Raw genomic sequence first — 12,390 nt, forward strand, 5'->3', positions numbered from 1 at the left:
GGGTTTGGGGGGCATAAATCTGGAAACCCACAAGATCCTGTGTTTTCCAGGTAGCTGCACTCCACCTGGGAACTTTCCAGAAATACAGATTCTTGGGGCCACCCCAGACCTACCGGCTCTGGGCCCCAGCGCAGCGGAGGCTGGCAGCCCTCCTGGGAAGGCCGAGCAGGCTGTGAGAACAGGCCCAGCCCTTCCCAGACCCTGCGCCTCCCGGGGTGAAGGACAGGCAGCCAGCCTCACCGGTGACAAACCTCCCCTTCACTCCAAGCCCCTCTCATCACGGGGTCCCAGAAACCCCACAGCCCTGATCACTTCTCCACACCACCCAGGAGCCAGAATATGGAGCCTTGCTGGACAGCCCCTCTGCTCCAAGTGGCCACCACAAAGGAGACAGGGCAGGCTGGCTCTCACGAAGTTCGTGGTCCACCTGTACCACTGGGCAGTGCACAGAGCAGGTGGTCACGGCCGACACCCACGGAGCAGTCTTTCCCGCGCCGGCCCTACTCTGAGCCAGTCCCGTGCCTGTCATGAAGCCCAGGTGGGCGAGGAGGTGAGTCATGGCTGGTGAGCCGAGTGTGTGGGGTGGGTTTGCGGGGGTGGACTTGGGGATTCGTGCTTCTCGCCTGCAGAGATGACGCCACAGCGGCTGGTGGCCGGGAAGCTTGCCAGTTGCCAGCCAGGCAGCTCTGTGCAGCTCCTTCAGGCAGGACGGCCTGCGGAGAGACGTTCAACTGGATCTGAGGGCTGAGAAGCAGGAGGGTGGGGACAGGTGGGACTCATCCTCCCACCCTGGGGACCCACTCCACATGGAGCCTGTGGTCCTCCTCACAGCCTTCTTGTGACTGGTGGGCAGTGACCGCTCAGCACATGCGCAGTGGTCACCCGATGACCTGGGCCTCTGCGGGCTATGGGTGCCTGAGTGTGGGGAGCAGCCTGCATCGCCTGAGGGCGTTTGCTTCGGGCCAGGGGAGCTGGATCCAGGAGGCCCAGGCCCCGTGGCTGGAGGCCCTACCCAGGAGCCTTGTCTCCAGCTGTGGGAAGTGTTCCTTCCACCTGGCCGCGGGACACCTCCCCTCCTGTCCTTCTCACATCCTTCCAAGTATCAGCTGCAGAGGACCAGCTCTGGGACCCGTGCAGGAGCCTCTTCTGCAGACGTGCATCCCAGGCAGCCCTTCAGAGGCAGACAGTCCTTGCAAAGGTGTCCAAATGACATGGCCTGCACAGTTCCAAATCCTACCCCTGTCAAAGACCACACCCAGAGCCTCCCGTCTATGCTGCTCAGGCCTCTCAGCCTGGAGATCCCTGGCCTGAGTGGCTCTCTGGGGTCTTAGCTGAGTTGTGAGGTCACTGAGGGCAGGACCTTCTTCACTCCCTCCAGGTACTCATGCTTCAGCAGGAGCTGGACATGTTGAGACCACCTGTTGATAGGTGTCAGAGGTGCAGGCAGAGCACCCCGAAAGCTCTTGGGTAGGCCACGGTGGGTGGCACTGGTGTGGTGATGCTGGGTGTGTGGGGCTATTGCATGACAGTCACAAAAGACAAAGCGCTTCCCATGCAAGCTGACCCTGCAAGCTCAACTGTCTACAAGCAGGTGGGCACCTCATTTCTGACCTGTCCCTGAGCATGCAGGGCTCAGAGACACGCTAAGGTCCCCACATTGATGAGGAGTACTGTGATGACCATGGTGGCAGGCCAGCCTCGAGTGGACCCCACCACTGCCCTCCTGGAGTTCTGATTCCTGTGTGGCCCCTCCCTTTGAATGTGGACTGGACATAACAATGGCTTCCAACCACCAGAGCAGAGCTGGGCAAGGGGGCGTGGCTTGTGGTGAGGGGTGGGGACTGTGGGCGGTCTCGCTGGCTGCACAAAGCCCCCGGTGCAGGAAAGGCCCACATGGCCAGGGCTCAGAGTGGCCTGCAGTTAGTAGCACTCAAGGGCCTGGAATCATGAAGAGATGATTCACTGTGTAGGAGAAGGGGGGAGGGCTTGGCAGCAGAGGCTTCCCCAGGCAGCCCTCCCTGGGGGACAGCAGCCCTGCAACGCGGGGAAGGACCCAGAGCCCAACGACCCAGCCTAGAGGGTCCCCGACCCCTGGCCCCAGAGCTGCGAGGTGCCCGTGTCTGCTGTCTGGAGCTCGAGTCGAGGGTAATCTGCTCCCAGCAGCACAAGTGCACCCACCGAGGTTCAGCACCCACTGTGGAAAGAGCCTTCTGAGCAGTCCTGCCCTGAGGGGGTTCTCAGTCTGGAAGATTCTAGTTTGAAATGAACTTGGGGAAGGCCCAGAGGGTAGTGAGATTCTTGTGCTGTTGAACATGTCAGTCCTCAACAGATGCCTCGGAGCTGGCTTCTCCAAACCTGCGTGAGTGCCATTTGTTGCTATGGGGAGAAAAGGAGGCGGGCAGGGGGCTCTGCTGAACCAGGCACTCCTGGGACACAGCTGAGCAGTGATGTTTTCCTGGCTGAGGCACCGAAACAGATCCGCGTGCTCCAGGGAGGCTGCTGGCTCCCGGCAGCCCCACTCAAGCGGAGCCCGGCTGCCTGCGGATGTCCCCAGCCTGCTCCAGGGGAGGTGCGTGAGCCAGGCCCAGCTCCCCAGACGACCAGCTTCCTCAGGGGGACATGGGCTGCAGGCTGGACACCTGTCCAAGCTGGGGCATAGCCCTGTGCCCCTGGAGAAGCCCCCGGGTGGAAAAACGTCCCTCCCTCTCTGGAGCAGGGCTGGATGGGTTCCTGAGCCCAGGATGAAGGGCAGCCACCCTTCCTTCCCATCTCCCTGGCCACCATCTCAGTAAGTCCAGATGGGCGTCCATAATCCCAGTGGGCCTCAGGGCTTGCGTGGGGCTGTGTCAGCATGCGCTGGGCTCTGTCTTCCGTGTTCTGTGATTTGGGGACGCTGCTGCAGTGCACAGGTCTCGTCTGGTCAGCCACACAGCTTCCACATGAGCTCCTCGGGTTGCTTTCTGTGAAGTGGTGTTCCTAAGGACGTCTCCTCTGTGAGACTTGAGATGGCAAAGGATGAGCCCTTCCAATGCTCTGTACAGGGTTTTGCTGTGGTGGAAATATTTAAATCTAGTACCATAGGCATGCCCACTGGATATTTTATATTATATGTACACAATATATGTTTATGTTTTATGTATGTATATTAAGTATTTATCACTAAGTGTATTTCACGACTTTATTCAGTGTGATTTTGGCATCTCTAGTTGTCTGATTTTAGGTTTTGAATTCTTTACATCTGGGCTCTGCAGGGTGATCTTGGTCTTGGCAGTCTGGGTGGGCAGGAGGGGGTGGCTCTTATCTCTGTGTCAGGAGTGAAGTGGGTCCAAGCCGTATCAATCAAAGAATCCTGGGCAGTGGTGGGGGACCCTAAATGCCAAGGTTCTAGCAGTGCCCCCAACCCAGGGGTGCTCAAGAAGACAGAATCTGTATCTGCAGAAGTTCCTGGGTGACTCTGATGGGCAGCAGGGACACTCCAGCCTGTGGCGGGGAGCATCTCCCCTCCTCCAGGACAGCCCAGGCCTCCTGCCTCCGCTCCTAGCTGATGGGTCACTGGGGATGCACTGCAGGGTGCAGGGGGTGAGGGTTCTGGCCGCATCTGCTGCTCTACCCGAGGGGCGCTCATTGGGAGCTCAGGCGCTGCTGCAGCTGGCTCAGAGATGGAAAGGTGCTCAGGGACCACCACCCAGGGCCACCTGCAGGCCTCGCTCAGGAGCCTGCAGCTCAGCACCCCCCTCTTTCTGGAGTATTTCTGGAGGCCGAGTCCGAGAAACTTGGTTCCCATGAGCTCTGCTTAACTGTAGGGCACTGGAAGAGGGGAGGAGTCACATTGTGACCCAAGGGGATGAGAGTCATTTTGTCCCCAAGGCTCTCCTTTCTTACTAACCCTGGGGCTTGGCCCAGGAGGAGCGGGCCTCTGGTGTGGACCTCTAACCTGGGACCTGCCATTGAAATCTTAAGTCTGTTGGTAGAAATCGCTCCGTCCAGGTCCGGGGCCCTGCACCTCAGGAGGAAAGGAGTCCATGTGCGTGGCTTCTGGGTCCGTGGCCGAGCACCTGTCCTATGTCTCTCCCAGGAGGAGGTGCCACCCTCCATGCGTAGCACCTCTGGAGCTGGCCCTCAGGGCTGAGCCCTGCCCCCAACATGGTGCCCCAGTGAGCCGCAGGTCCAGGGACTTTGCGAGTCTCATCCACTGGTTTCCCACATCTGGCCAGAGGTTCTCTCTCTAGGTGGCCTCTTGTGAAAACAGCGTCCTGCCTCTGCAGGTCCAGTCACTCCCTGGGCTGAGGCCCACCTGCAGCTCCCCTGGACCCACATTGCCTTTCTCCCCGACCTGCCTCCACTCCTCCTTGGGACTCCCCTGCAGGGCCTTCAGACCTGTCAGTCTTGGATGGGGTCACACGGCTCACGGGTCTTTTCTAAACCTCTCTCTCCAACTGCACGGATTTTCTAGGTGCCACAGGAACCCCCTATGAGAAACAGATACGCCGCTCCCAGCTCCCATCCGAGAGGGCTGAGTCCTACCTGCCGGTCCCTGTGGGCACTGCTCAATCTGCAAACGGACGCCTCTTCCAACCCTGCAAGTCCCGAGTCCTAGACTCTGCTGTCCTTGGCAGCTGCTCCGAGCAGAGCTTCTCTCTCTTCATAATCCCTCGCCCAGTGCCGCAGTCTGGCTGGGCACACAATCACGAGCCACCACACAGCTTGTAGATTCAAACAGCAACTCTTTATTCCCGAACTCACACCAGCACTCTACAAACACGTTCTGGGGAAATCCACATTCTCTGCCCAAATCCACCTCCACTGGGCTTCTATCTCCAAAATATACTGTCTGAATCCCGTGAGAACTCAAGGGGAACTCAGGCAGCAGGATACGCCCTATTCCCAGGAGGAATAATCTTAAGCCTTAAACCTGGAACCTAAACTGGGAACGCCCTAAACACGATTATCTTAAACCCGGAACACCCTAATCCGCCCTGGTCCTTGAGCAAGGTCACCTACATTCAATGTCACTGCAACATGGGGTACGCTGGCAAGGAAATTGTCATACCTACTTGGCTAATGGCTCCCAGCATCCCAGCAGTCAGGAGCGGGCTGCGTGGGTGACCTCACTCTATTTCCCAATCTGTAGCCCCAGGGCTTGCAGCTAATAGCTCAGGATCTGCCTCCCAGCTCCGGAGGTGTGAGTGACAGTTACCAAATGCTTTGCCTGTGTGCTGCCAGAGCCTGGCACTGTGACCCCAGAACAGGGACCGTGATGTGTCAGGCTCCCCTGAGTGGGTGCTGCGGGAGCTGCCCCCACTCAGTGCCATGTCTCTGAGATGCAGGGGTGTCTGGGTCAGTGTTCACAGACGGGACTGTGCCAAAGCTTTGTGAAGGAGGGTTACAGGCCCTGCCCCAAAGCCTCTGACCCAGAAGGTCTCAGGGTTCTGGGCATGGGCCCTTCTGACCGGGTGATATGCTGCTGACGACCTGTGGCCTTACTCTGAGAGCCAATGGTCTAGGTTACCTGCAGCAATGCACAATCCCACGGTGGCTTACAACAGCAAGATGTTCCCACAGGCCACACCAGGAGTTCAAAGGGTCAGCGGCCAGGGCGTCCCCAGGACCTGCCAGCAAGGCAGTCACTTTGCAGAACTTGGCTGGTATGCGAGGGAACCACACCTCCAGACTTCAGAGGCAGGGGTCACATGTGCTCAAGGGCATTGACAGAGACAAGCCACATGCTGCCCCACAGCCACCAAGCCAGGGAGTCTGCTCCTGCCACAGGGCTGGAAGGGCAGCACTGGAGAGCTTCAGGCATGTCCAGGAGGGTGCTGAGTAACCAGGGTGGAAAGTGAGCCCGGAACACCGTCGGGCCGAGGCCGAGCCTGCTGAGGCTCAGTCAGGAATCCTTGCAGGTCACACCCTCCCCTCCTCCCGAGGGTATGACTGTCACGCCAGGCCCCTGCCACACTCCTCCTGTGACCACTGCCATTACACTGAGGGTTCCTACCATCCCGGGACTGTGCACTAAACACTGGCGTCATGCAGCAGGGGCCTAAAGAATACAGCCAATCACATGCGTTCACGGTGGAACCAGTCAACTTGATTTATTGAAAAACCATTACAATCATTCCTGGCTTACACAGGCTTGAGATACTTTGGAACGCCTTTCCTGGTCGTATGACATGTCTGCTGGATCTTTAGGAAATGCTCCATGTGCCAGCCGGCAGGGTACTGTGGGGGCCCAGTGCCCTACAGCAATTCCTGTAGGTTTTCTGTTTACCAAGTTTTTTCTTCTCACCAAGGTTTGTCCCCTTATATGTGGGGAAGAAAAAATAAAATACTCCAGAAGAGTGTCTGCAAATACAAGAAGTAATTTTATTGCAATACGCGGGGGCTGAAGTTGGTCAGGCACAGGACAGGTTTGGACTTCAGTACAAATCACAACACCGTGAGGGGACCGACAGAAAAAGACGGAATAAAAGGACACACTGGATGGGGCGAGAAGTGGAAACAGAATCACATGACCTAGACGGAATCCACGGGCGTCACAGGGCAGTCCTCCAATATGGCTTTTCTCACAGGACATGAGCATGGTTGTCACCGGCAAATCCTGGCATCCCGGCTTCGAGAAATCTCCAAGCCAGACTTTTCTTTGGCAAGAGTGAGACTTGATTTCCAGGGACGTCTGGGACACTGGCGTCAGTGGTGTCCTTTATGCCTCGGGTGCTTTCGCTGTGGCTTCCTGAGCCGCACGGGGACGGGAAGGACTGCATTGGAGCATGAACCAGGCTCACTCCCAGGCCACCTGCGTTTCCCACGGTGGAAGGAAAAGACGCAGCCGGAGGGCAGCTTTTCACAGTGAAGGGATTGCCTCTCCCGCTGGTCTCGGGGTCCTCCTGCCCGCACAAGAGGCCCCCTTGCCTTGGACAGCGGGGAGAAGGGACAATGCCCAGAGGGTCCCGTTCCAGCCCTGAGCTCCAGAGCGGCTGCCGCCTGCATCCAGGACCTGTGCAGGTGGAAACCCAAAACGCTTCATGGGAAAGCGGTGCCGCACAGCCCCGGGGAGCCTCAGAGTCCGCTGCACAGTTCTCGGTCTGCTGGGGCAGCGCTGGGGCCACCCCACAGCTTCATCGCGGTCCTTGAAACAGACAGAAATTAGCACCACAAACATTCGGCAACCGAACACAACCTGCTGTGGGTACACCATGCACGAGGCAGGAAGTCTATTTTGCGTGTGTTTTTTCAAATTGTGTAGGCACAACCCGGTTCTGGTGACAGGCCTCGGGAGCAGCTTCCCCACCACCCAGAGAAGCAGCGGCTCTCGAGCCCACTGGGGAGGAGGTGACCGCGCTTATCTCAGGGTCCCTGGCAAACACTGAGCTGGCGGAGGCCAGGGCTGGGATGGGGAAGCCTGGAGGAGGAGGTCGGCCAGGCCCCCGTGTCGCTGCCCCGGGGATCTCAGGACACATAGCACCACAAGAGAAGTGTGAACATCAGCACCAGTTTTCACCTGATTCTCCACTACAGAGAATGTGGATCTCTGCCCTGGAATCTTCCCGTCAGGCTCGGCAGGAAGGAAAATGGAAAAGGGAAGCAATCAAAATTAATTTAAGCCTGCTTGAACCTAAGTGCATGTAGAAAAGGCAGAGTCTCAAATTCCTTTTTCCTTCCCATTAAAAAAAAAAAGTCCAGAGCTAATCAAAAAATCATCTGGAAAAGGGCCCGGGCACCTGCTTTTCAGCGGCAGCTTCACTTCCTGCTGACCTGGGCGACTTTCCAATTTATTGCACATTCCTGACAGGCGGGCAGGAGGCGTCCCACTGCCAATCCAAACCAGCCTGCAACCTGGAGTGGACACCTCACCCATCTGCCTGCTCTCCCAGTGGGCCAGGGGCTGGGTTTCCACGCATGACTGAAAGTCAGGCACACTTAACATTTATAACAATACAATACAAATATTTACTTAAAACTCACAAAAACATAAGCACCTTTAATCCATGGGAAAGGCACAAGCGGATGACATTTGGCCTCTGCATGGATCGTGTGGAGGGTGGCTGGGAACGGAGGCTTGGCGACCTTTACAAGGCTTGCCTCAGAACATTTTTTGAAGGTCAGGGCAGATACATATCTTCAAGTTGAATTCTTAAAAAGTGATATCCAAATACTGCAGCCCCACCCCCACCCCCACCCCCTGCAAACTGTCCTGAACACCAGGGTGACGGATCAGGAGAGCCGGGGGCCAGGGCATCAGGGCATCGTGGGCCCGCTGCCTTCCCTGTGGCCTGGGGTGGCTGGACGTGGGCGTGATTGAGAGGCTGTGGCAGCTAGGTCATGTGATTCGGCTCCGGGTGGGGACGCGACTGTTTCCCTTTGTTCTCTCTGGGCTTGGGGTCGGCACCATGTGGTGTGGAGGCACAGATGAAGTCAGGCAGGAGGGGAGCGAGAAACCTTCACTGTCCAGGATGTCGTGCACGAGACACTCACGAAGGGCGTGTTGAGGTCACAAGGTTGCTCTCAGAGACGGGCCGGCAGCTCCTAGCCCATGAAGCAAGCCGGCCCCACTTCAAATCCAAATTTCTGTGACGCTTCTCCAAAGTCGTTGAACATGATGTCCACGATGGGCACCTGCTCCACCCTGGGGGTGTCGATTTCCAGCACCGTCTTCTGGTAGCCTTTCTTGGTCTGGGGAGGAAGACGCAGGCAGACAGCGAGTCAGAGCCAGGGTCCCTTGGGGCGGCCCAGGCCCCAGAACCAGGCTCAGGGCCCCTTTCCTCCCCCAGCTTCAGCCGGCTGGTGAGGAGCCGCATGGCGGCAGACCCGCCCCCCCACACTCTGCGACCCAGGGCACCTCCCACCACCCACCGCACAGTCCTAGGGTGGGGGTGGGCCTCAGAGGGCAATGGAACAGTCCAGATGTGTCACACACTGTGGGAAGGACCTGGCAGGGTCTATAGCCTCTTCAAGCCCCTCTACCCCCAGGGGTCCCTGGAATCTGCATCTCCCCAAGGACCTCGGGACACCGTGGCCCCCCACCCCCCGTCCTGGACAGTGGCCTGTACCACTTTAGACCGAGACTGGGTGTATACTCTGAGCCGGATCTGGCCCAGGAGGTCTCCCTCCAGCACCCCATCCCTGGTGGAAATCATCCAAGGGGAAAACAGGGAGGCCAGGATGCAGCCCGCGAGGTCCCAGGACCACTCTGAGCCAGAGAGCCCAACACTACCCCACTCTGCCCTGTCCACCTACCTGAGTGGGGAGCACAGGCCTCAGGCCCGTCTTCCCGACTGTGAGGGCTGAGCGTGTAACCCCCGGATCCACATGAGCCCCCGCCCCCAGGCTCATGGTAGGAGGCAAGGCCTCTGGGAGCTGAGGAAGGCATGTGCCCCCTGAGTGCCCCCAGGGAGACCCCAAGAAGCCGGCCATCTCCCACCCAGATCCCTACCTTGCTGGCACCCTAGCCTGGCCCTTCCAGGCCACAAAGCCATGAGTAACCGGGGCTGGTGTCTGCAAGCCACACTGGCTGCTGCAGTGGCTTGTCAGGGTAGCCGGAGCACACCAGACCTGAGCCAGGCCAGCTGGCCAAGGCACTCCCAGATGCCCAGCTCTCAGAACTAAATGCAATGACAAATTCCTGTCTGAAGCAGCCACGGCTGGGGGACCAACTTGTTAGAAGAGACAGACAGCGAACGCATTCTCTGCACTCCATGTCCTCGAGGGCCACGGGCTGCACCGAGTGGGCAAGGTGCGGGCTGCTGCCTGGGTCCTGCCATAGCACGCGCATCAGCCTCCTGACCTCCCACCTGCACGCACCCCAGGCCCACGCTCCCTTGCCCCACCCCACCAGGACACCCCGCCTACTGCAGTTCCAAAGCCAGCCGGGGGAGAACTTCAGAGAAGACACAAGCTCTCAGGAGCCGGGGAGCACTCGAGCCCCAGCCCAGCCGGAGGCCTTGACCCAGCAGCTCCCTCCAGGGAGGGACTCAAAGTCTGCACTTTTCACACATGTCTCAGACACTCTGATCCTTGAGATCTGCTGGCTGCCCCTTGAAGGACTTATTCTGGGTCACTCAGGAACTCGACAGCACGCACACTGATGGACGAGAACCTTGCTGAGCTTCCAAGGAGCCAAAGCCTAGGGGCTGCCTGGCCGGGAGAGCCCGAGCAGGTGTCGGAGCCCCTCAAGGCTGCCTGAGGGGAGAGGGAGGGAGAGGCCAGGTGTGCCTCTGCAGCCTTCAGAAGCATGGGGTGGGCAGCCTGAGCTGGACACAGTACCCTTCACGACAGAGGCACCCCGGCCCCTCCTGTAGAAGGATTCCTCACCCTCTCCTCCAGCCGGCGAGGAGCAGCCGAGTTCCCTCTCCTTGGACTCTGCTCCCACCTGTCCCCAACTGGGAATCGAATGAGGTCCCCAGGCTGAGACCCTCGGGGGACTCTGGTGGCAGAGCTGTCACAGGGAGCCATGTGACCTCAGCCTCAGGGAGCTGCACCTTCGCCAGCCAGCCAGCTGACCCCAGGGCCACCGGTCCTGCTCCGCTGCCCCGCCAGGGGCAGGGAGGGACAGGCCTCCATGGCGGCAGCACTGCTCTCTGTCCACCCAAGGGACGGGCAGCATGTGCTGAGCTGGCAGGTGATTGGCCTGGATTTATGGGGCCCCTCCACTCCAATTATCAGCACACTTAGAGGGGGCATATTTAAAGTAGACTGCCGCACGCTGCTCTGTTACCCCGTTATTCCAGAGGCATAAATAACCATTATGGGCTGGCAACAGCCCCGGGGGGCGCACAAAGCTGCACAAACAACGGGATTTATGTGACGCAGCTCCTTGGCCCTCTTGCCCAGTGATTTGTGCCCCTCCACAGGGCCAGCCACTCAGCAGCCCCGTCAATCAGGCTACCCAGCCAAATGAGGCCAGAGCTGGAATTCCAATTTCCTGAGCTGTTATTACACTATGCATCAAGCAGACCTCCTGCGACTGGCCCGCGTGCGGGTGCCAGAGTCCCCCGTGGGAGCTCTGTAATTAAATGAGAGGGTCTTGACCTTTCAAATCATGCTGAACCTCTCTGGGGTTCACGGGCAGAGCCCTCGCTGGTCTAGTCCAGGCTGAGCGCTCCCCTGGCTCCTGCACCGCTCGGCCAGCTGCTCCCTGCACCTGAACTCCTCGGCTCGGGCTGCACAGCAGAGCCAGGTTTCCCACCACGGATTACTCAGTTCTCAGCCATCACCTCCCCACCTTTCAAAGGCAGGGTCTTCTCCCCAGGAGTATGAATGGGAGGAGGCTGCCACTCCCTCCCCAGCCTCGCTCCAGCCTGGGGACCCTCCTAGTCCACATCTTGCCTCTATCCAGAGATGCTCCGAGGCCACCAGGAGCTTAGAGAGCTGATGGGGGTGGACGGGATGCTCCTCTCTAGGAGCTGGGCTCAGGGAGGCCTCCTGGGCTAGGGACACTGAGGCCAGCTCTGACAGCAGCCAGTGCTGGGAACCAGGAAGGCCAGGAGGGACCACAGAAAGTTCTCGTGACCAGGGAACCAAGGGAAGGGCTCTGTGTGGGCCGGGGGCTGAGGACGCTCTCGCCTGCCTGCCTCACCAGCTGTGCTGCAGGGGGCTCCGTGTGCCAGCGCTGGTTCTGTCTGGGATCTGCCTAAGGAAGCCACGTGGACACCAGCCAGGCCGGGGCTCTGGGATGTCCCCACACCCAGGCACACAGCCCAGGTGCCCCATAAGCTTGCACCAAGCAAGGGGGAGGGCCGGGCCCCGGCACTCACAGCACAGCCGTCCACCAGGGCGCGGATGTACGGGTTGTTGTCGTAGGACATCTCCTCGTCGTTGGAGCCCAGGAAGCGGATGGCCTTGTCGTAGCTGCCCGTGGAGGCGTCCTGCCAGGCCACTGACTGGTAGCAGTTGTAGGTGACGTTCTGGTGGGCAGAGGCACTCAGCAGCCGCAGGAAGGTCATCTGCACCACGCCCACAGGGTTGCCCTCGGCGTCCACATAGGAGAGCTGCCAGCAGGACAGCAGGTGGACTCAGCAGGGCCAGGCACACGGCCACAGCCAGAGCCCCACGTCCACTGGCCCTGGGCTTCGCCCCTTGCCTGTCTCCCCTGAGGACACTGCAGGGATTCCCAGTCCCCATGCCCCCCAAGGCAGCACCTCGCTCTCTAGGGTTCCTGAGGACAGTGAACCACATCTTACTTCCCTCCAGATTCCTGGTGCTCCTCCTCCAGGAAGACCACCTTCAATTCCTACCTCTGTGTCCTCCCTAGACTAAGCTTGGAGAGAACAGGCTAGTGGCCCCTTTGCTTGGTACTGGGCCCCAGAGCCTGCTGCCACGGCCAGCCAGCCTGCTGTTGGGCTGGGAGGCCTCCTGAGGGAAGTAGCCCCGTCCTCTGGGGATGCCCACTGCGCC

The 12,390-nt window shown here is 59.3% G+C and overlaps 1 protein-coding gene across 2 annotated transcripts in view; it reads right to left on the reverse strand.

Annotated features, from left to right (window-relative positions):
* Positions 1-6,343: 6,343 nt before the first annotated feature.
* Positions 6,344-12,390, reverse strand: part of Col5a1 (collagen type V alpha 1 chain) — a 141,765-nt gene continuing 135,718 nt past the window's right edge. For both annotated transcript variants that reach the window (XM_046465357.2, XM_046465356.2), the window contains exons 65-66: positions 11,751-11,984; positions 6,344-8,670 (exon numbers count right to left, since the gene is read on the reverse strand). In XM_046465357.2, coding sequence (XP_046321313.1) covers positions 8,524-8,670; positions 11,751-11,984 — 381 coding nt within the window. In that variant the 3' untranslated portion in view covers positions 6,344-8,523. The remainder of the gene's footprint in view (positions 8,671-11,750; positions 11,985-12,390) is intronic.

Source organism: Marmota monax, unplaced genomic scaffold (assembly GCF_021218885.2).
Source record: "Marmota monax isolate L192 unplaced genomic scaffold, Marmota_monax_Labrador192_F-V1.1 WCK01_AAM20220418_F8-fsc00167, whole genome shotgun sequence".
Lineage (NCBI taxonomy): Eukaryota > Metazoa > Chordata > Mammalia > Rodentia > Sciuridae > Marmota > Marmota monax.